A 24,117-nucleotide genomic window follows, 5' to 3' on the forward strand; every position below is an offset into this window, starting at 1 on the left:
CATGGTAGACTATTTCAATTGTAATGGTGGAGGTAGGTTCTTCCTAGCCTGCATCTGCTGCACAGTCAGGTGTGTGGCTTATTGATGGATGGGGGACTACTTCCTATCATTACGAGTGGAAGAACATTTAAGGCCTCTAGTATTTTATCCATCTCATCTGATCAAGGCAAGCGACTGGGGTGAAAGTTCCATCTTTAGTATATGCTTAAATTTTAGCATCAAGAATGAGACCAAGGGAGGTAACGCTGGCAATGACAAGTGGGCAGGTAAGCCCCTCCTCTGCAGCAACGTCGCCTGATGCTTGGTGTCTCCACACAGAGAGTCCAGTGGGAATGGAGTGTAGCCAATACACTTTATTGTGCCAGATGCAGAAGCAGGGTTGAGCAATAAGAGGGTCCTCCTCAGCCCCCACAGTGATGTCTGGTTGTCCTCGCAGTAACAGCAATGCAGCAAAAGAATGTGTCACTTACTTCCTCCCTCTTTGAAAACAGCCGCCGCCTCCATCCTCAAGTGCTGGTAAAAGGAGTTCTATAAAAGCAACATACTCAAGATACTCAAAAGCCAGCACGCTGCAGTTTATTTTTCCCCTCGACTTTTCCTCTGGTTTTTGTCATTTATTTCAACTGTGGTTTTCCTTTTCCTCTTGTTAAGGGGAGCCTTAAACCTCAAGGAGCAATGGTACCTCTACAAGTATAAGCCTGGATCACAAAACTAACCTACCACCCTGTCGCACACCCGAAACTCACCTGGCTCCCCAAGTGAGTCTGGCACAATGGCGGAGCCTGTAACAATGGTGGGCTACCCGAAGTGAGGAGAGGGCAGGAGAAGGCAGGAATCAAGAAACCCAGCTCACTGCAGTGGTGACTGGAGTGGTAGAAAAAGCAGGAAGGCAATTGGCTCTCTGGCGCTCTTTCCCAGTTCTTCCGCGACTTCCTCACGCAACTTCCCTCCCACTGTGTGTGTTCAGTGACTATCTGTCCTTCCTAGCCTGTAGGCAGGCACAAGCATACCAGGGAGGCGGATACCCCATTTACAAAACACGCTGTCTTTCCTCTGGCTGGTCCACCTGGAGCAGCGTTTGGAAGGGTTCTAACAGTGGAATTCCTTTAACTGTTTTAGAATCACCATCAAGTTCTCAGAATTGTACCTTGGATGTGGCTATCAGCCTCACATCCGCTTTGTAGCAATAGCATGTTAGGGACATCAGGGGCGCAACTAGACCCAAACTTTGAGGGAGAGGGGTTTGGATTAGCGGTCTGCTAATACTTAGAAAAGTGGGGGCGGGGTGACCCTACTTCAGTGGTGCATTAAAATTACTTGTGGGGGTCCCTTACCTATTCTGGTACAATACCATGGTGGAAACAACGAAACTGAGCAAGAAGTGTGATTATCCAAGGTACCACCACAACACAGAATCAATGTCAAAAAAAGTAATATACAAAAAAATATTGGTATTTGTAAATTAATAAATAGTAATACACTTTATTAAAGAAACTATTTGGCAACATTGCTTGTACTCAGCCTCATTTATGTCAGTGGAAATTTTGACAGATGCCATAATAAGTGTACTTCAGTAGAATTATTGTGGGAAGTTGGGTGGACTAATGCATTCCCTGCAGAGATCTATGTTTGCCCCTATGGTAAAAATTTCAGATTCCAACAGGCCCAACAAGTCGATTTTTCTTCTGAGGTTAGTAAAATAAAGACCAGCGAGGCGGGTAACAACACATATCTTTTATTCACATTTTAATTTATGAGGTGTAGAAGTTATGGTATAAGATTCACAAATGATCAGTACTAGCAGAAGAAAGAGCGATAAATGCATAAAACTGGCTACTAACAAGAGTGATGGGTTAGGTCTCATCAGAAATAGAATTTGAAAAGGTTCTGAACAGCCAGGAGCATTTATAGTGTAAGGAAAAGAGTGAGCTGCAGATGTACTGTTTTCTGTTGTCTTGCAGCAGCAAGGAAGTGAAAGGAACAGATAAACACTGTAGTCCTAATACCAAACTCATTTGAATTTCAGAGGTAAAGAACTGGCTCTTCTGAGCATAAAACAAATACTGTGAGATAATAAGTACCTGCTCCTGGCATTTTCCACTTCAAGAAGTACTATTTGTGTTGGTTGAACCCATGGTCATCTCTGGCCTTGCTCATCTTTTTCATTATCGTCATTTCCTGTAACTAGTTATCGTTTACTTTTTGATTCTCACCTCCTCCTTTTCTCTCATTCCACCTCTCTGCTCATTCCCTCTTCTGATATTTTCCATTGCTTATCCCTTTCTCTATGTACATTCTCTTTCCATCTCTTCTCTTTATAGTCTTCTCTTTTTTTCTCTGTTTTGCATCCTTAACTGGCTTTGTCCCTATCTCTTTTTCTTTTTGCCTATCCTTGTCTATATCGTCTCTGTAAATTTCTACAGTTTCTTTGACTATTCACAGGCTTTGATGCACTCTCAAAAGCTGCATGGCCTGTGACATGCAGCATGCATTCAACAGATACAGTGCATTTAGAAAATGGTGCAGACTAAATATTGCCAAATGTTATCAAGTACAGAAAGCTTCAAACCAATGATATCTGGTCTTGCAACATACGGTTGTGGAGTGTTGTGATATTCACAGAGTTTGAAGGCTCAAGTTGGATGTCCCTCACATATGTACAGATTCACGTAGAAGACATCACTGTGCTTTTGCTTTAAACATGAGTCATTTGGGTTTCTCTGAAAAGTACAGCATTGAACCGACACAGTTGGGTTTCAGTTCCACATTGGCTGGGTTTAGTAAGTAAAGTTATTCAAGGTTTCCTGTGTATTTCTGTTTGTCATGCTACTACTTCACCTTTTCAGGAACGATCAGCCGCACTGTTCTCTTCTCAGATGCGTAAATTTAATGCAGTTGCACTCTCATGATCTTGTAGGAATGCAGCTGAAGCCGCATCTTCATCACCTCAAGTATTGAAATACACACCTGCACCCTGCTCACCACACGTGCGTGGATTTACCAGAACATCAGTATTCTCACCTCTGTTTCTCTAGCATGATTATCATTGCTTTGCATCCAAGCATCAATTATGGTTAGCTGAAATCCGTCATATTCAGAGTGCATTTTAAACAAAACACTTTTAAAAATGTGTTTTGGAAAGCTTAACATGACACTCTTTTGGTATGGCTTCCTGCACAAAAGATCACTGTCTGCAGTTGTTATTTTGTTGTTTTTTTGGCAATGGATGGAGGTAAGTTGTCAAAGCCTATCCACATTCTGGCATAATTTGCTCAAGTAAGTCTTCTCTAAGGGTAATCACTGGGCTCCTTTGACTCCACCTTCAGCAAAATATGTGAGTGCATTAGTGTTGATTTCACATTGGAACGGCCACATTTGCAGCCCTGTGTCTTTGAAGTCATGGTTTGATTTTCACAGTGGTGGAGGATGCCCAGAGTACTGGGGCATGGAGGCCGGTGCCGCAGTCCTCATTGAAAGCAGAGCTGGAGACAGGGACTTGAAGTTGAAATCAACATATCTGTGCAACCATGCAAGGCGTTTAGATACAGTTACAGACTCAGCGTGGCCTCACTTAGGGGGTTATTCTAACTTTGGAGGAGTGTTAATCCGTCCCAAAAGTGACGGTAAAGTGACGGATATACCACCAGCCGTATTACGAGTTCCATAGGATATAATGGACTCGTAATACGGCTGGTGGTAAATCCGTCACTTTTCCGTCACTTTTGGGACGGATTAACACCTCCTCCAAAGTTAGAATAACCCCCTTAGTGACCCATCAGATTTTTCCAGGCCAGGAGATAGAACTGAGGGTGTTATTAAAGCTCCGGGAGGCAAATATGGACAAGCTCTGGTTTCCCGGCAGTACTAATTCTTCCCCTGGGCACTAAGGGCCAGATGTATCAAAGCTTTTTGCATTCGCAAACGACCGTTTGCGAATGCAAAAATGCCTTTCAGTATGTATAAAAGGCATTCGCTATGCAATTTTAAGGAATCGCTAAAAAAGCTATTCCTTAAAATTGCGATCCCGCTTAGAGATTCGCAAATTGCGATTCTCTAAATAAGAAATCGCAAATAAGGAATCCTTATTTGCGATTCCTTATGCACATGTATCAAGCTTTTCCTTAATGCGAATTGAGCATTAAGGAATCACATTTACCACCAAATAAAACTTGGTGGTAACCATGTGCAAATTTAAAAAATGCATTAAAAATGCATTTTTAAAATTGACATGTAACGCACACATGCCCCTTTGGCATGTGTGCGCTTTATATGCCCTTAAATAATTTTTTGGGGTGCAGCAGAGGGGGCCTTAGGCCCCCAGCACCCTGAGGTTTTGCATTTCCCAAATTGGGAATTCCAGTTAGGAATTTGCAATTAGAGAATCGCAAATCGTTTTTTTGATACATCTGGCCCAAAGTGATGCAGACAGTTGTTGGTGTTTTCCCTACACAGCACCTTGGAGACGTTGTGTCCTGCAGTGGCACAGACTTCACAACTACAACATTTTCCACAGGTCCTCATGCAGTTAAGCTATTCAGCTGTTTCCAGGTAGGCTCTTTCTGTGAGATACTGTCCAATAACTCCCTTCAGCAACAGGCAGGGTTCTTCTTGAAAGGCTTCCAACAGGATTCTTGTTTCATACTCACTTTACAGTCTGGCAGAAGGCTGGTAGTCATGGAGACTCTAACCCTGAATCACAACTCCTCTCACGTTTACATATTCTTTCACACATATCCTAATCATGTGTAAATAAAGATTTAAGGGACACATGCAAAAAACTGATATGGGGCTGACCCTCTACGCCCACTGAAGAAGATAGGTAAAAAAGACTGTGCCTGCTGTAACTACCACCAATCCCCCAAGGCCTGGACAGTGAGTGCATTCTCAACTTTAGAGCAATCCTCTGGCGTCCAAGTCTATGTAACATGAAGGTGCATTAGTGATCTTGACGGATTGTTGGGCTCACTGATGGAAAAGACTGCAACAGAAAGAACAACAAAGACAGGGCAGCACACTCTTCAGAGCCATGTAGGGGACTTTTTGTCTCAACATGGACTTCTGTCTTTAGCAACTTTAACAAAACAAGAATATTTATCAAAAATGTTCACACCAAAAGAATGGGATGTAGCATCTTCTGTTCCAGAGTGGGCCCCAGAGGCTCATGTATAAGTGGTGGCAGCCAGTTTCCTATGCTTGACACATTTCACTTCTATATGGATCTTAGGTACCTATGTAAAAGTGGTGTCTCTTAACCCCTTCGCTGCCAGGCGACCGGCCTTTTTTTGGCTATTTGGGGCAGTTTGCGCTTAGGCCCTCATTACTTTTTGCTCACATAAGCTATCCATGCCAAATTGGCGCCTTTTTTTTCCAACATCCTAGGGATTCTAATAGAAATAGGCCGATCTCTCCCCAAGAGGGGCAGAAATGGCCTAAAATAAATTTGCCCCCAGGGGAGCGATCCTTGCCTAAGGGGTCGCTCCCCATCTGTAAAAAATAAAAAAAATAAAAATCCCTGGTGCCTAGTGGTTTCTGCCCCCGAAGGGGGCAGAAATGGCCTAAAAACAAAATGCCCCCAGGGGAGCGACCCTTGCCTAAGGAGTCGCTCCCCACATGTAAAAAACAAAATTTTCCCTGGTGTCTAGTGGGTTCTGTCTCACCTGGGGGCATATCGGCCTAATTAAATTAGGCCAATCTGCCCCCAGGGGCACGATCAGGCTGCAGAAATGCTCAAAGAGACATGAAAGGAAAGGAAAAACCTTTCCTTTCTTTTCATCCCTCTGCCTGCCCCCACTCCCCGATCGGAAGAGAAATGCTTTGCATTTCTCTTCCGATCATGCTGGAAGCTGAGCTTCCAGAGTGATGGGGCGGCCTCTGATGAGGTCAGTGTGCGATCGTACACTGATGTCATCAGATGCCACTGGGTGGGGTGGGGTGGGGGTCGGGGTGGAAGGGGAAGCAATTCCCCTTCCATCCCTGCCCTAGGTCCATGGGGGGGAGTGCTAGCGCACCCCCCCATGGGCCTGGTGCAGGAGGCAACAGTTACGTCCTTGGCACCCGAGCAGTGCTGCCAAGGACGTAACCATTATGCCCCCGGCACTGAAGGGGTTAATTACCCTTAGACAGCATCTTCTGCTCCTGAGTGGACACAACAGATACCTGATTTCTTAGGGTTGCTGCACATTCACTCTGCTCTGTGTCACTGGGGCTCATATAAAAGTGTCTCTTGATTTTCCTATGTTACATAATCTCCAACCCTGGGTGGATCCAATAAACTCATATAAGAATAGGACAGCTTGGTCATCTTAAGTAAGAGCAACTCTGCTTGAGTGCACCATGTAAGAACAGTGTCTGTTGATTTTCATTGGGTCATGCCTTTTCTTAGCCTAGGCTACCAGCCTACACCTACCCAAAAAGCACAAAAGGGACAGCTCACCCTTCAGTAACAATAAAAATAATGTTGGTAAGTATAGTAGGTAACATGTAGGCAAATGTGGTTGTGTTTCCAACATTGTTCTGCTTCATGTCATGGTTAAGCACAGCCACACATTTACTACTACATGTTTGAAACAAGTCTCTGAAACTCACACACAACCCCAAATAACTTCCAACAGAGACCACAATATGAAACACACTCTAGCAGCCATGCATCAGAACCTAAGTAGATGCTTATTCGAATACCCCAAAAGAAGTTTGAGGCATCATTACAGGTAAAGTGGAATATAAATGCTACAATATAACATAGTACTCTACAAAGCCATTACCAAAGCAAATTCTGTAGCTATTGTTATCATGGAGTAACCACAATATGGCGTTGCATAAAGAAATTGGTAGGGAGTCCACACCGTTAACTATCTGGCACATAGGAACTGACCCTAAAAAAATGTACATTTATTCCAATATGTATAAAATCAGGCAAGCTAAGGTAGATTCATTCTAACCAAAGAACACATTTTGAGACTGAGCATCTGCATACTATGTTCTACTCACCCTTACTCATGCTTTGTTGCCATTCACTTAATGCACAGTTTCTAGTAAGAGAAAGGCATAGTGCAAGTATTTTTGGAGCCTCAGGCAAGCGTGTTTTGAGGCTGTGGATTCCTCAAAATGGCAGAATTTGCAGCTTCCTGCTGCAACATGAGACTCTTCAATCGCTATTCCTTGTAGTGTAATAAGAGAGTTGTACACCACTTAAGGTGAATTTGAATAAAAACATTATAGTTGAATACTCACAACAAATAACATGACATCAGGTTATGTTTTGAAAACTTTTTGATTTGTATAGCTCTACGTCTTTAAAATAAAAACACACTTTAAAATGTGTTTCAGTGCTTTGTAAACTTTTTCATCTCATACTGTATCCTGTAGCCATTATAACACTAACTTTCATTATCAACTTTTATGATGCAAAAAGTGTATTGCAATTGCATTTATAAAGCACTTACCACCCCAGATGAGGGATTAAGCTGAATTGTGCAGGGCTGATGGAACTTTAGTGGTAAGTTGAGTACATTATTTGTTATTAATATTAGCCTTGTGCTTCCAATGAAGTAATTCCATGCACTTTCTTTTGTCTCCTTGAAATAAATTAAAAAGAATTAGATGGCAGTCGGGCTTTATGGCCTCATACAGGTTAACGAAGAGATGAACAGAGGGGCTAGAAGGTACTTGGTAGTATTGGATTTCAGAGTGAAGATGATTTTTTTTGTTGTAGATTTATAAAGCGCAAACTCGACCCAAAGGCCAGTTACATTGCACAAGAACAAATGCTGTGTTTTTTAGGCACAGGGAGATTAAGTGAGGTGCCCAGAATCACAGGATGTCGAGCCAAAGCTGCGACTCTAACCCAGTGGTTCCCAACCTTTTGGCTTCTGAGGACCCCCACTTTATCATTACTGGAACCCGGGGACCCCCACTGAATCATTATTAGAATCCAGGGACCACCCCCCCACTGAGTCCTTACTGAAAGCTGGGGACCTAATCGGTTAATACTATTTAGTTTTCTGGGGGAGTGGCTAAGATGGCGGCCGCGACGGATGCCTGATATGTTGGCTCCGTCTCGGGCCCACCAAAAATCCTGGTCACCTCCGGAGACGCTGCTGGAGGTCAAGCGCTGTCTCCCCGAGCTCCGGGGATCTGGCGGCGTCCCACAGAAGGCTTGGAGAGAGGCGAGCGGCTCCCAGTGGTTTGCGGGACACGCGCGGCCTCTGCAACGAAGGACCCCCGGCTCTCGCATAGCGAGAAGTAGCGGAGGGTGGGGCTATCCGCCTGGCTGTGCCTGGGCCGTTCGGCCCCAACGCGACACGGCAGAGTGCGGTGAGTGGGAGGAGGGGGTTGCGGTGGGGCCGACACTGCTTTGCCGGCCCCCACCGAGTCTCTCGCTTCAACCTCTTCCCCTCACCCTCCCTGCAGCGCAGCTACCGCGCGATGCTCCTGGAGGAGCCGCGCGGCACAACTAAAAAGCCTTGGAGGCCCTTTTGCGGACACCTGCAGCGCTGGGGACGGCTGAGGGCAGTAGGAAGGCCCCCTGCACGAGTAAAGCTTAGCAACCTGCTGCGGAGAGGTGCCAGCCTTTGCCTGGATTGAAGGGCCACCTACACAAGGTTTTTGGGGCCTAGGATAGCCACAGAGGGCCCACACTGTGGCTACACAGAAGCCCCCTTCCTTCTTGGAGTGCGGAGGGGTAAAGAAGAACAGTAGTGAGTTAATGGGGATGGGGCCCCTCATTCAACACACCCCTTAGGAAATAAATACTGTCCCGGGGGCACGGGAACAAAGGTAGAGTGTTGGGCTGCAATAGACTGCCGGTTGGGTCTTGGCAAGTGCTGAATTAACCACACAAGCGAGCAGCCTGTCGGGGTTGTTAGCCTCTGCTCTAGCGGCCGCTGCTGCTTAGGGCGAACAAAGGGAGGGCGGCAAAGCTCAGCAGGAGTATTGTTGCAGCAGGAACATCCCAAAATCGCAGCGAATTCTCTGACTGGCCACCCGGAAGACCCGTGCAGGGAGTGTCCCCAAGTCGACCCGAAGGAACAGATCCCCTTTGGAAATCAAGGTGCATTATTCGCAGTAATACACTTAATTAAATACAGCGGAGTATCGCAAAACAGCGATTATGGCAGGGAAATCAAAAGCACCCAAAGCCCAGGAGCAGTCCACGCTCGGGATAACATCAGGTGAACAGCAAACAACGCCCAGCCTGTTGTCCCTGGAGTCCACGCTGCAAGCCCACTCAACTCAATTTGAGAAAATCCTGCAGGCGATAATGGATACCAAATCCTCACTAGAGAACAGAATTGATACAGTGTCCCAGGATCTTAATCTGTTAAGAGTGGCTCATCGTAACTTGGCGGATAGAGTTGGTACAGTGGAAGATACACTGAGCAGACTCAACCCACTAGCACTAGAAAATCAAAAACAGATTTGTCGCTTGGAATCTGAGGTGAAGGTCCTGTGGCGCAGGACAGAAGAGGCGGAGGGCAGATCCCGACGCAATAATGTCTGCTTTTTGGGGTTTCCCGAAAGATCAGAAGGCCAAAACTCAGAATTATATTTGGAACAATGGTTAATCAATGAAGTAATGCTGGGTAACCCGTCAAAGTTTTTCTCAGTGGAAAGAGCACACAGAGTACCGGGGAGACAGCTGGCGCCGGGGATGCAGCCTAGGCCACTAATAGCCAGATTTCTGAATTACAGGGACAGAGACGCAATACTGCAACACTTTCGTAATAAAGGCCCCATCCAGTATGAGGGCTCATCTATCACTGCTTACCCGGACTTTACTCAAGAAGTACAGAGACAACGTAACTCCTTTTTGAAAATTAAACAACAACTTCGGGAACACAACATCAAGTATGCCCTAATGTTCCCTGCTAAATTACGAGTGATATCAGAGGATAAAACACATATTTTTCCCACTCCGGAAGATGCGTGGACATGGCTGCATGCCAAGGGGCTGGCACAACCCCGAGAGGGCACGGGAGATGGCGAGGATTGGATCACACCACCAGATCGAAGGAAAACCAAGAAACGCTCTAAATCACAACCCTCCGTAAAACAAGCGGTGGCCAAGAGGGCAAAGGTACTGCAGGAGACGTCCTTGCACACACAAAACTCCTTCGGCGCACTGCGCACTAATGCAAGTGACCACACAGACTCAGACTCAGTGAGTTCCGACTCAATGATACTAGAGGCGCTAAGAGGTCCAAAGGTAACACCCAGATCAGCGGATGCAATGTGATTGCAGTAAAGGGTTGGGTTAAAGAGATCTTATCCTTCATCGGTCACAGCGGGGCTATCACGGAACACTGGTGCGGAAGTTCAGGACAGCACAAGTGGGACACGACCTTTGCATATACGAAATGGCGGGCTGTCTCGTTCAGGGGATAGCCGAGGAAGATATATCACTGCATATGAGGTGCTGTTGGGGCCGGCGTGCACCGGAGGCGTCGACATCTGTAATCTATTTTTTGATATTTATTACTTGGCAAAAGGTGGGGACCCCTTATAAGGGTCACCTCCAATTGCTATTATGCCTCCCAGAAGGTATCCGTATGGATACAGTTTTTTTCTATTAGAAGTGCGATGTGTATGTTGTTTACTCAAGTTCAGCATTGCTGTGGGGGATTAGTTGGGGTGTGGGGGAAGGGGATTGTAGATATTTATGTTTTTTAGGTCTTTTCAAACAACGATACAGATTGGTACAGCTGGCAGTTGATGTTACAAGTACGGAACAGGGGGAAATAATGGAGGGTGTGTTGGCAGTTCAGGCCGAGGTACATGTGCAAAGATGGTACAAAAGTACATGGGGCAGATTTCAAACCACGCCATGCACGAATACAACATAATTACGTGGAACCTGCGGGGAATGGTGACACAGGGTAAAAGATATCGTGTGCGCGCCCGTCTTAAGCGCCAGGGGATACACATTGCCATCCTGCAAGAGACACACCTACTAGAGGCTGATCTAAAAATATTAAGGGGGCGATGAGGACAGATTATAGGTACATCATACTCAGCCTATGCCAGGGGGGTACTTGTATAGATAGTCCAGGGAGTACCGTATGTTCAACACACACACAGAATAGATCAAGGAGGCAGATATGTGGTGTTGGAGGGGCAGTTGGATGGCAGACAACTCACGCTAGTAGGGATCTACGCCCCTAATAGTGCATTGCCTGAATTCTTGCGTACCCTGTCACCGGCCTTGCTAGTCAACACGGAGGCACCAGCGGTGTGGGGCGGGGATTTCAATAGCACACCGGATAAGACACTTGATCGTTCCACCCTGCCCCCGAGAGGACTACCACACAGAAATGCTACCGGTCCACTGCTGACATGGGCAGGGGACTTGAGACTACACAATATCTGGCGCACGAGCAACCCAACACAACGTGAATATTCGTTTTATTCCATACCCCACAAAGTGCACACTAGGATAGACATTATGTGGGGCACCCACGAAATATGCTCACTAGTCAAAGATGTGGAGTACCTGGCTAAAACGTTATATGATCACTCCCCGCTGCGGTTAACGCTGCAGTGGGGAAGGAGAAGATCTGCGATCCCTACGTGGCGCCTGCAGGGGGAGGCTCTCCTAGACCAGGCTTTCAGGGAGGAATTAAACACAACAATAAAAAATTACTGGGAAATTAACAAGGGCTCCACAGATACAAGAGCGATGGAGTGGGAAGCACACAAAGTCATTGTTCGGGGGCATTGTCTGTCTGCCAGTTGAGGGTCAGGCGCTCACTACATGTTGAAGTCACCACATTGGAAAAGGAGCTGAGAAAACTGGAAATTGCAGTGGCACATAATGGGGCATCGCAGGCAGAACTAGGGAACATATGCTTAAAATATAAGGAGGCGGATTTAAGACTCCGCCGCCACGACTACAATTATTATTTAATGTGATTACAGACAGAAGTAGATAGATCTGGGAGACTGCTGGCATGGCTACTCCAAGAGGATCGCCAGCAAGCTCCTATAGGGGCTATACGACAGGCAGATGGAATTATGGCCACTAGTCAGGAAGCAATCAACAAAGCGTTTGAGAAGTATTATACAGGTTTACACAAGGGACGGGAACCATGCACTGTCCAGCAACTTGGGACCTTTTTAAGGGGAGAGAACTTAACACAATTGTCACAAGCGGATAAAGAGACATTAGAGGCTCCCCTGACAATGGCAGAGCTAGAAGCGGCCATGGCACAGATGTCTAGAAATGAAGCGCCTGGAATAGATGGCTTGCCAATAGAATATTATACTATGTATTCCAAACATTTGAAATCACATTTGCTGGAGGTGTTTGAAGAGGCATGGTCACATAAATTACTCCCGTGCTCACAGCAAGAAGCATTAATGGTGGTCCTGCCTAAACAGGGCCGCGAGCCCACAGATGTTAAGTCATACAGACCACTCTCGCTACTAAACCTAGACTGCAAAATACTGGGCAAAATCCTGGTGAACAGATTAGCTCCCATAATACATACCTTAGTACATGAAGACCAGAACGGTTTTATTACAAAACGCAACACATTCTTGAATATTCGCAGACTGCTGAGTATAATAGGCGATACTCCACCAGAGGCACATGATAATGTGGCAATGTCATTGGACACTGAGAAAGCATTCGACACACTGGGGTGGAACTACCTATTCGCAACGATGCAAAATATGGGGTTCGGACCTAGCTATATAGGCTGGGTGAAGACATTATACGCAGAACCCAGGGCCAGAGTGAAGACAGGAGGTATCATATCAGACAGCTTTCCTATTGAAAGGGGCACCAGGCAGGGTTGCCCACTATCTCCTTTATTGTTTGCCATAGCGATGGAACCACTGGCAACCAGGTTGCAACTCCCCAAGGCAGGGATGGAAGGGGAAGCCCTTCCCCTTACACCCCCACCTCCCCACCGTAATGACGTCAGCTCGCGATCGCTACACACTGCCGGTCGCACTGGGAGCCATTTGCTTCCAGTGCACAGCCGGAGAAACAGGTGAGTTTCTCCTCCGGCGGGTCGGGGGTTGTAAAATAAGAGGCACCGGGGGAAAGGAAAGGGTTTTCCTTCACCCCGGTGTCTCTTTGAGCATGCGATCAGGCAGCAGGAATGCCCACTATACGCCAGGGATTTCTTTTTTTTCATGATTGATGCTGTGTTTTGTGTTTGGGAGCGGCTCCTTGGGCAAGGGTCGCTCCCATTTGGGGCCATGTTTGTTGTGGCCTTTTCTGCCCCCCTTGGAGGCAGATCGGCCTTTTAGGATGGTCTGCCCCCAAGGGGGGCAGAAACCACTAGACGCCAGTGATTTATTTTTTCGTCTTTATTTCTGCTGTGTTTTGTGTTGGGGAGCAGCCCCTTGGGCAAGGGTCGCTCCCATGTGGGGGGCATGGTTGTTGTGGCCATTTCTGCCCCCCTTGTGGGCAGATGAGCCTATTTTTGTTTAGGCCCATCTGCCCCCAAGGGGGGCAGAAGCCACTTAGACACCAGGGATAGTGTGTGTGTGTGTTAGTGGAGGGGGGGCAACCCCTCGGGCAAGGGTCACCCCCCTTTGGGGGCACATGTACCAAGGCCATTTCTGCCCCCCTTGGGGACAGATCGGCCTATTATTTTTAGGCTGATCTGCCCCCAAGGGGGACAGAAACCACTAGAATGCCAGGGATTTTTTTTATATGTTTATTTATGTGGGGGGGCGTCCCCTTGGGCAAGGGGGGCATTGAACTTTTGGGCATTTCTGCCCCCCTTGGGGGAAGATGTGCCTATTTTATTTAGGTCCATCTGCCCCCAAGGGGGGCAGAAGCCACGTAGGCACCAGGGATAGTGTGTAGGTTTTTTTTTGTTTGGGGGGCGGCCCCTTGGGCAAGGGTTTCTCCCCGTGGGGACACATTACTAAAGGTATTTTCTGCACTCCTTGGGGCAGATAGGCCTATTTTTTAGTAGCCCCATCTGCTCCTATGGCAGAATCCACTTAGGCACCAATTTCTAAATGCTTGATGGTGGGATATTTGTCAACTGACAAAGTATTTGCATTTGTGATCATTTTTTTCCTCCTTTTTGTTCTAGTTCAAAGCTTTTGCTTTCTTTGCTGTGGCTCCTTGCGGTTTTGGCGGTGGTTGACCTTTGGTTTGCATAGTTGCATGTTTTAGGTAAGTAAAAATAATTTACTCCAAAGAAGTATTGTTGACATGCATGAATGACATGTTTATAGGTGGTGTACTAAATGCAGGTTTGTGGGAAATTGTCCTTAGATTTGTGCACAGTGATATTTGTGTTGTCTTATTTCTAAATTGCTTTTCTTTCTTTCTTTTTAGTGGGATAACATTGGTGATTGCTGTGTCTGCGCAGAGTAGTTGCTGGTGATTCAAGCTTTTTCAAGCAAGTGAGCGGTATAGTTTTTGAGTTTATAACTCTTACTAATAAAGCTACACTTTATTACTTATCTTACACAGTGCTGGTTGTTGGTGGTGCATTTGTCCAGTTAATTCTCGTAGGAAAGATCATGGCTAGCCGCTGGATGACCGCTCAGCAGGTGGTTGGTATGCTTTTTGAGTCACAGTCTGATCATGATTATGAGACGGACTCTGCATCTGAGGCAGAGGAGGAAGTGAGAGATTCTGGCAGTGAAGTTTCTGTCGCAGAGGAATCTTCTGATGAGGAAGCCACACTCAGTGCAGATGAAGGGCCTGTTTCAGAGGAGGACACAGATGTGCCATTAGTGCAGCAACCCTGGGCTGAAAGGTTTCCCGTTAGAAGACCTGAACTCTGGGTTGCCCCAAACATGGAGCAGCCAGAGTTGCATGCCTTTACTGGTCTCCAGGGGTGTAGAGTCAATACAGAGAACTATTTGCCTGTCAATTTCTTTGAGTTATTTGTGGATGATGTGTTTTTGGAAAAGATTGTTGAGCAGACTAATTTGTGTGCGGAGCAGTATTTGAGGGACAACGCTGCTAGACTCAGGCCACACTCTAGAGCTACCCAGTGGATTTCCACAAATTTGGAGGAGATGAAAAGGTTATTAGGTTTGACTCTTTTGATGGGGTTGATAAGGAAGCCGTCACTGGCTTCTAATTGGTCTACTAGTCCCTTGATGGCAACAGCTATATTTCCTGCAACAATGAGTCGTAATCGGTATTTGCTTCTTCTTAGGATGCTGCATTTTATTGACAATGCATTAGCCTTGCCACGCGATCACCCTGATTCTGACCGTCTTTTTAAGATTAGGCCTGTCCTTGATCATTTTGTAGATCGGTTTTCAGAGGTCTATGTTCCAGGCAAAGAAATAGCTGTGGACGAGTCTTTGGTCCACTTCAAGGGTCGTTTGGTTTTTAGGCAGTACATTCCTAGCAACAGGGCACGATGTGGAATTAAATTGTATATGCTGTCTGAAAGTAGTACAGGATATGTGTATAATTTCCGTGTCTATACTGGTAGGGATTCCAGTATTGACACGCCTGGTTGTCCTCCCACTTTTGGAGTTACTGAGAAAATTGTGTGGGAACTTGGTAGACGACTGTTCAACAAAGGTCACCATTTGTATGTAGATAACTTTTACACTGGAGTGCAGTTGTTCAAGGAATTGTTTAGAGTGGACACTGTTGCTTGTGGCACAATTCGTTGTAACCGGAAAGGCTATCCAAGGCAGCTTGTCTGTAAAAAACTTGAGAGGGGACAGTACAGTGCCTTGCGGAATGATGAGCTGCTACCTTTGAAGTTTTCAGACAGAAGGGATGTCTACATGCTAAGTACCATCCATGATGAGAGTACTTCCCCAGTGACTGTTTGGGGCCAGGTTGCTGAAGTGCGCAAACCTGTGTGCATTTTAAATGATAGTAAGCACATAGGAGGTGTAGATAGTGTTGATCAAAGGTTGGAACCTTATACTGCTATTCATAAGTCTTACATTTGGTATAAGAAGTTAGCAATTCACCTCTTCCACTTAGCAACTTTTAATGCTTTTATTGTGTTTAAGCATCGGTCTCCAGAGTCAAAGATGACATTTGTGAAATTTCAGCAGTCAGTGATAGAGAGCCTTATTGTGGTGGAACAGGCCAGAGTTCCTAGAGAAGCAGTGATGGAGGATGTGGCTAGATTGAAAGATCGCCACTTTGCTGAGCACATTCCTCCCACACCCAAAAAAGACTTTCCAGCTAAGAAATGTAGAGTGTGTTTTCGAAGAGGTATCCGGAGGGAGACTCGAATGTACTGCCCAGATTGTCCTTCAAAGCCTGGGCTTTGTGTGGGTGGTTGTTTTAAGAATTACCACACCCAGAAGAATTACTGGGAACAACCATGAGTGTAAACTGTCTGTTTTGTATTTTCATGTGTTCAGTTTCATGGTTGGCATTTCTGTCATGTACTTAGTTAGAGCTTTTGTGTTTGTAGTTTTGTAATTATTTATAATTAGTTAGTGGTTTCTTTATTAAAAAAAAAAAAAAGTGATGCCATTGTGTGTGGAGTGGCGCTTGGCTGAGGGTGTACATAGTGTACATATTGACTTGCTGTTAGCTACTGCAACACACTGCCAGCCAAACACCAGTCCACACACTCCCATCAGCTGGTGTGATTGCTGTATCAGGCATGTGGGCGTATGTAAGTGATGTGGCGCTGTCTGTCGATGCGAGTGTTGTAATGTGCTGGGCCTGTGGCTGGCGGCGTGAATGGTCTTGTGCGTGTCATGTATGAAAGGTGTGTGAATGGACTGTAAAGCGGTTGGTGCCTTGCCGTGGCTTTACAGCTCACAAGCTGTGAGTGATTGGTTCAGTTTTTTGGCCTTTCAGTTATTAACAGTGCTTTTCATTTTTGTGAAATCTCTTGCTAATAAAATTTGATCCACTGAACCATCACTCACCCTCGTGCCAAATCCAGCCAGTATGTGTGGTAAAAATGACAAAACCTGCTCTGCTGTAATCATGTGTCGCAGCACACCAATGACACGCTAGGTGCCTCGGGTGAGACCCCGATGATGAAGCATGCCACCAACTTAGTTGGTGGGTGAGGGGTCTTTTTAACATAACCTAAGTGCATTTCTTTTCACAATTTTAGCGTTTGGAACATCACATAAGTATGTGGACACACCAAAATGATCTATTGCTAAACTACCTATGGTTTTGGTCCTAGGTGCGGCCTTCATCTAGGGAAACCTACCAAACCCAGACATGTTTTAAAAATAGACACCCCAGGGAGTCCAAGGAGGCGTGGCTTGCCTGGATCCCCCATCATTTTCTTACCCAGACTCCTTGGCAAACCTCAAAATTTGCATACAAAATCATATTTTCCTCACTTTTCTTTGTAGGATCACCGCTGCGGCACAAATTTCCTACCACCCAGCGTTCCCCTCAGTCCCCCAAGTAAAATGATACCTCACTTGCATGGGACCCCAAAGCAGAGTCGGTCTAAAAGATGTATAAAAGAAAAATATGTGCTTATCAACTCACTGTGCTATCCCCTCAATCTCTACAAGTTTTTGGCCTTATTCTGTTGCAGGCACCTGGCCCACCCACACAAGTGAGGTATCATTTTTATCTGGAGACTTGGGGGAACGCTGGGTGGAAGGAAATTAGTGGCTCCTATCAGATTCCAGAACTTTCTGTCACCGAAATGTGAGGAAAAGGTGTTTTTTTAGCCAAATTTTGAGGTTTGCAAAGGATTCTGGGTAAAAGAACCTGGTGAGAGCCCCACAAGTCACCCCATTTTGGATTCCCCTAGGTGTCTAGTTTTCAAAACTGCGCAGGTTTGCTAGGTTTCCCTAGGTGCCGGCTGAGCCAGAGGCCAAAATCCACAGGTAGACACTTTGTAAAAAACACCTCTGTCTTCTGTGAAAAAATGTGATGTGTCCACGTTGTGTTTTGGGCCATTTCCTTTCGTGGGCGCTAGGCCTACCCACACAAGTGAGGTACCATTTTTGTCGGGAGACTTGGGGAAACACTGGGTGGAAGGAAATTTGTGACTCCTCTCAGATTCCAGAACTTTCTGTCACCGAAATGAGAGGGAAAAGTGTTTTTTTGGCCAAATTTTGAGGTTTGCAAAGGATTCTGGGTAACAGAACCTGGTCAGAGCCCCACAAGTCACCCCATCTTGGATTCCCCTAGGTGTCTAGTTTTCAAAAATGCGCTGGTTTGCAAGGTTTCCCTAGGTGCCGGCTGAGCTAGAGGCCAAAATCCACAGGTAGGCACTTTGTAAAAAACACCTCTGTTTTCTGCGAAAGAATGTGATGTGTCCACGTTGTGTTTTGGGCCATTTCCTTTCGTGGGCGCTAGGCCTACCCACACAAGTGAGGTACCATTTTTATCGGGAGACTTGGGGTAACGCTGGGTAGAAGGAAATTTGTGGCTCCTCTCAGATTCCAGAACTCTCTGTCACCGAAATGAGAGAAAAAAGTGTTTTTTTGGCCAAATTTTGAGGTTTGCAAAGGATTCTGGGAACAGAACCTGGTCAGAGCCCCACAAGTCACCCCGTCTTGGATTCCCCTAGGTGTCTAGTTTTTAAAAATGCACTGCTTTGCTAGGTTTTCCCAGGTGCCGGCTGAGCTAGAAGCCAAAATCCACAGGTAGGCACTTTGTAAAAAACACCTCTGTTTTCTGTGAAAAAATGTGATGTGTCCACGTTGTGTTTTGGGCCATTTCCTTTCATGGGCGCTAGGCCTACCCACACAAGTGAGGTACCATTTTTATCGGGAGACTTGGGGGAACACAGAATAGCAAAACAAGTGTTATTGCCCCTTGTCTTTCTCTACATTTTTTGCTTCCAAATGTAAGGCAGTGTGTAAAAAAGACGTCTATTTGAGAAATGCCCTGTAATTCACATGCTAGTATGGGCACCCCGGAATTCAGAGATGTGCAAATAACCACTGCTTCTCAACACCTTATCTTGTAGCCATTTTGGAAATACAAAGGTTTTTTTGATACCTATTTTTCACTTTTTATATTTCAGCAAAAGAATTGCTGTATACCTGGTATAGAATAAAAACCCATTGCAAGGTGCAGCTCATTTATTGGCTCTGGGTACCTAGAATTCTTGATGAACCTACAAGTCCTATATATCCCCGCAACCAGAAGAGTCCAGCTGACGTAACGGTATATTGCTTTCAAAAATCTGACATCGCAGGAAAAAGTTACAGAGTAAAATGTGAGAAAAAATGCTGTTATTTTCACCTAAATTTAAATATTGTTTTATTTCAGCTGTTATTTTCTGTAGGAAACACTTGTAGGATCTACAGAAATGACCCCTTGCTGAATTCAGAATTTTGTCTACTTTTCAGAAATGTTTAGCTTTCTGGGATCCAGCAGTGGTTTCTCACCCATTTTGGTCACTAACTGGAAGGAGGCTGAAAGCACAAAAAATTGTAAAAATGGGGTATGTCCCAGTAAAATGTCAAAATCGTATTGAAAAATGGGGTTTTCCAGTTCAAGTCTGCCTGTTCCTGAAAGCTGGAAAGATGGTGATCTTGCCACCGCAAACCCTGTGTTGATGCAATTTTCAGCGAAAAAAAACACTAGCTGCCTTCTGCAGCCCTTTTTTCCCATTTAAAAAAAAAAAAAGATTTTCACTGTATTTTGGCTAATTTCTTGGTCTCCTTCATGGGAACCCACAAAGTCTGGGTACCACTAGAATCCCTAGGACGTTGGGAAAAAAAGGACACAAATTTGCCGTGGATAGTTTATGTGAACAAAAAGTTATGAGGGCCTAAGCGCAAACTGCCCCAAATAGCCAAAAAAAGGCTCGCCACAGGAGGGGGAAAAGGCCTGGCAGCAAAGTGGTTACTGATAACTGCACACGAATGCTGGACAAGGTACGTCCAAAAGGGTCGAAAGGGGATCCCATACTCCCCCCTCATCCCACTGGGACAAATCCCAGGTAGGGGGAACGTAGCTGGCATGTATTCCGCTGCAACCTGGGCAGAGGCAGGCATAGTAACGGTGGGAGACTGCTTTGAGGAAGGAAAGCTAATGTCGTTTAAATCTATGAGAGACCTCACCTCAGGCCAATTTATAGCATATTATTCTATTTGCCATTTAGTCAAGAAGGCGTGGACATCGGGGGACCAGGAACCTAATACTTCCCCAGCGTTACACCACATGCTGTCATACGACAACCAAAACAAAGTTATAACAAACACATACAAAGTCTTAAACACATTCCCTGTAAATGGATTAGAAAACGTTAGAACTCAATGGAACTGTGTTACCGAACCAATTGACAGCTGAAGATTGGTCCCAGGCTTTAAATCATACCCGCAGTGTGTCAAGAAACCCCAGGTTTAGATACACTCAATTTAATTACACGCATCAAACATATCTCGCACCTGCGCGGCTGAAGCGCATGTTTCCTGGGGCGGACTTCCAATGCCCTCGATGTAGTTCCCCATCAGTCAACTTTTACCAGATGGTCTGGGAGTGCGGACCCCTGGAATCGGAATGGAGGGGGGTAGTGGCTGATATTTCAGATATCACAGACCTTATATTCATACTAGATCCCGGCTCCTGTTTGCTGGGAGTCAGGAAAAGGGGTAAAAAGCATCAATACATACACAGGTTTGCAGACCTAGCTTTCATAATGTATAAAAGGTTGATTGCTATGAATTGGAAAGCCCCTAAAGCACCGGATCTGAAAACGTGGCGTGCCTTAAGACTGCGCAGGGCACACACAGAATATCAGGTACTACGTAAGCTATTAGATGAAGGTCAGAAACACACTGGGTGTGATGCTTGGGAAACATTTGTTGCCAAATTGGAGGTTAAAAATGATGAGCACCCACCATGAAACCTGGTAGTAACTCGGAAAGGTAGACAGTGAACAGACCACATATAACACACACAAGGATGCCTTACATGTAACATGCATAATTGGTGCATACATACACAAACAGTCGGCACTCCGGTCTGAGCCCCGACTCACCTGCAAATAGGATGTAAAAAACAGGATGGTACTAGATATAACATGTGATTTAACTGCGAGATGCAAAACATGAACAATGGAATGAGATTAGACCTGAGTTGTTATTGTTATTTACGTTTTATGTTATGTTAGATCAACTAAATTCTTCTATGACAAACTGTAATTGCTGTCGTTTGATGTGCAGAAAACAATAAAAAGATGTTTAAAATAAAATACTATTTAGTTTTCTAAGCAATCGCAGACCCCTTGAGAATGCTTCACGGTCCCCCAGGGGTTCCCAGACCACAGGTTGGGAACCACTGCTCTAACCTGTTCCCTAGATCAAAAGTCAGCAGCTCTGGCTGTTGAAAGAGGTGCACTTAACACCTTCTTTTGTGTTTTTGTCTGTAATGCAGATTTGACGATTAGGCAGAAAGACCAGGAGCAGCAGGGGGAACGTGGAGACAACGAAGGCTTGATGTGCTATAAACAAGCAGGTCAGAGCAACGCCATGGTACATGGCATCCCGGTTTTCAGGCTTAGCCCAGTCCACGGAGGCTGATAGGGAAGAGGGGTTGATAAAGCCCTCTCAGCTCAATAGATGTTGTGTGACTGAGGGCCTTTAAGATAGAAATTGTTAGGGTGCTTAGTTGTATATAGCTTCTATTTGGAATCTGGAGAAGATTTTGAGTCTGCTGGAATTGAACAGCTTGCGGGTGGTGTTATTTTGTACTTGTGCACTGTGGTGGAATGCAAATGTTTCTGAAATAGTACTGCATAATCTTTGGATGTTATAATTTCTCTTCAGATCCTGTGCAGCAACATGGATATGGCTGGAGAGTCCACAACCCTCATTCTAAAGTTTCTTTGATATCAAAACGTAATTATACCACATACTTCCTTCTAGAAATCTTTTCTTAGAGCAAAAATATTTTTATCACATATTGATGTTCCTTTTGTCCCTTTCCTTTCAGATGCACACCTGACCAGATGACAAGTTGTCCATATTCCTCCCAAAGCCCAATGCTATCATTAGGCTTTGACTGCAGCCCCAGTGCCATAAGGGGTCTTGGGTCTGTGCTCTAGATATACATGGATATACACGGCACAGAAGAAAATTACAGATTCACTAGCCTCATCACGGTGCCTGCCTACTACAGCATGCATTCAGTAACAAGCATGCCTGCAAGTCTTCAACAAAAGCAAATACAACAAAGAAAGTGGTTAAGGTAAGGCTTCTTAGCCCCAAGATTATGATATCAGGTGCTTGACTCCGGGAGGACTAACCACCAGTTGCCCACCTATAAGCAAACGTTAAACTAGTGTAAAAGGAGAAGCACTCTACTGGTAACAAATGGAAAGACCCATGCATTTGTTTTAGGAATCTATAATGGAGGTATTTTTTTTATATTTAAGGTGTATATTTTTTGTTTTTTTCAGCACTGATGGAGTCCCAAGAGGGAACGAAGCACCTTGCCTGGGCTCTGTGTACTACATTTGATTGTAAAAGAATTAAAATGAATGGACAATAAGCGATTTGTGTTTCATAAATGAAGATTGAAGTCATTAAGTTTTGGATTAAACTCCAAGACTTTATCATGAATGCAACTGATGACGATTAATAACTAGGAGTATGAGACCCAATATATGACCTGTGTTGCACTATAAGTGAATTTGTTACTGGGAGAGTGCTTCCCCCTTTAAATGAGTTTATCTTCAATAGAGGCAGCTTGAGTTGGCTGCCTGTCGAACGGAGATCCTATGCCTTCCACAGGAACTAAGTACTACTTGCTTTGCCACAAATTCTGTATTTAATAGAATCCAATATTTATGGTCACAGATCACTCCTTTACCAACTAGCACTAAAAATCCGGTCGTAACTCCTAAAACTGTCTCAGACAGTCCTGGACCACCAGCCGGGGCTGCATTCTAAATTGTTCGATATTTAAGTCAATGAAACTGTTTAGTTCATGAGTCAGAAAGGCCAGCAAATAAAAAGTGGACCTCTTATTGCACTTTAAAGGATGCTCCAGCAGGTCACACCCCGACCTACATCCTACACTGCCTTGGTTCTACAACTAGAGCATCCTTTCACCGAGAGAGAGAAGAGGACAAGAAGAAAGGTGAAAGTAAGACTAATAATCCATGAGAACATGGAAAAAGCGACCTAATCAGAGATACCTCTCCCAACACTGGTGGAAAACGCGAGGCATTGCCTAAAGGGAAAAGAGGTAGGAGACATAGAGATGAGCTGTGTCTCTTCTGAAAGAGACTGAGGAGTGGAGACCAAAGCAACAAAAACTGAGAGTCCAAAGTTGGTGACAGAAATAGAGATTGTTCGGTAGGAAAGGAGACCATCCAACAGGGTCAGAGACACTTTGGGCCTTTGCAGTAAATTCCAGCATAATGTTTGTCACACATTAGTAATTGTCATATCTCCCTTGATACATATGGGTAATCCTAGCTGTTCTCCAGCACTTGGGGTTATCAGCGCTCTTCTGATCCTGTGCAGCAACATGGATCCGGTCCGGTTGTTCCTGAAGAGTCTTTGCACAGTGTCTTGCATAGCAAAAGATGCTAGTAACACCACATATTTCCTTTCACAGTTTGTTTCTTAGATAAGGGTTTTGTTATCGCACAGTCACATTTCATGAGTCTTTTCCTTTCATTCCACAAGTGGCCAGAAGAGAGGTTGGTTGCCCATGTTGCCTTCCCTGCCCTGGACACTGCTATCAACTGGCTGAGGAGCTCTGGCTCGTGGGTGTATGCTGCAGAGGGCAGGGTGTACACTGCACACAGAAGACTGCACACATCCTCCTCTGTGCTCCATTATGCCCTTAATGGGTGTCTGTATACCCTCGCCCGGTCCCACAGGATGGGCACCCCAGTAGCTTCCTACAGTGTTGGCGCTATGAAAAGGCAATACTGTGAAGGCAGTGTTAGGCACTGTGTAGAGAACTCTGTCCTTGGAAACATCAAATCAAATCAAATCATTAACATTTATAAAGCGCGCTACTCACCCGTGCGGGTCTCAAGGCGCTAGGGGGAAGGGGGTTACTGCTGCTCGAAGAGCCAGGTCTTGAGGAGTCTCTGGAATGCGGAGTGGTCCTGGGTGGTCCTGAGGCTGGTGGGGAGGGTGTTCCAGGTCTTGGCTGCCAGGTAGGAGAAAGACCTCCCACCCGCCGTGGAGCGGCGGATACGAGGGACGGCAGGGAGCGCGAGGCTGGTGGAACGGAGGAGACGGGTGAGGGCG

General features: G+C 45.5%; 1 protein-coding gene across 2 annotated transcripts in view; it reads right to left on the minus strand.

The window, feature by feature from the left end:
- LOC138292157 (E3 ubiquitin-protein ligase DTX3L-like) overlaps positions 1 to 24,117 on the minus strand; it is a 337,908-nt gene that overhangs the window by 304,537 nt on the left and 9,254 nt on the right. Inside the window, exon 2 of one of the 2 annotated variants that reach the window (XM_069230575.1) lies at positions 20,849 to 20,885. The exons of the other annotated variant lie outside the window; for it this stretch is intronic. Coding sequence (XP_069086676.1) covers positions 20,849 to 20,885 — 37 coding nt within the window. The remainder of the gene's footprint in view (positions 1 to 20,848; positions 20,886 to 24,117) is intronic. 2 annotated transcript variants of the gene reach the window in all.

The sequence above is a fragment of the Pleurodeles waltl genome, chromosome 4_2 (assembly GCF_031143425.1).
Source record: "Pleurodeles waltl isolate 20211129_DDA chromosome 4_2, aPleWal1.hap1.20221129, whole genome shotgun sequence".
In the NCBI taxonomy this organism is placed as follows: domain Eukaryota; kingdom Metazoa; phylum Chordata; class Amphibia; order Caudata; family Salamandridae; genus Pleurodeles; species Pleurodeles waltl.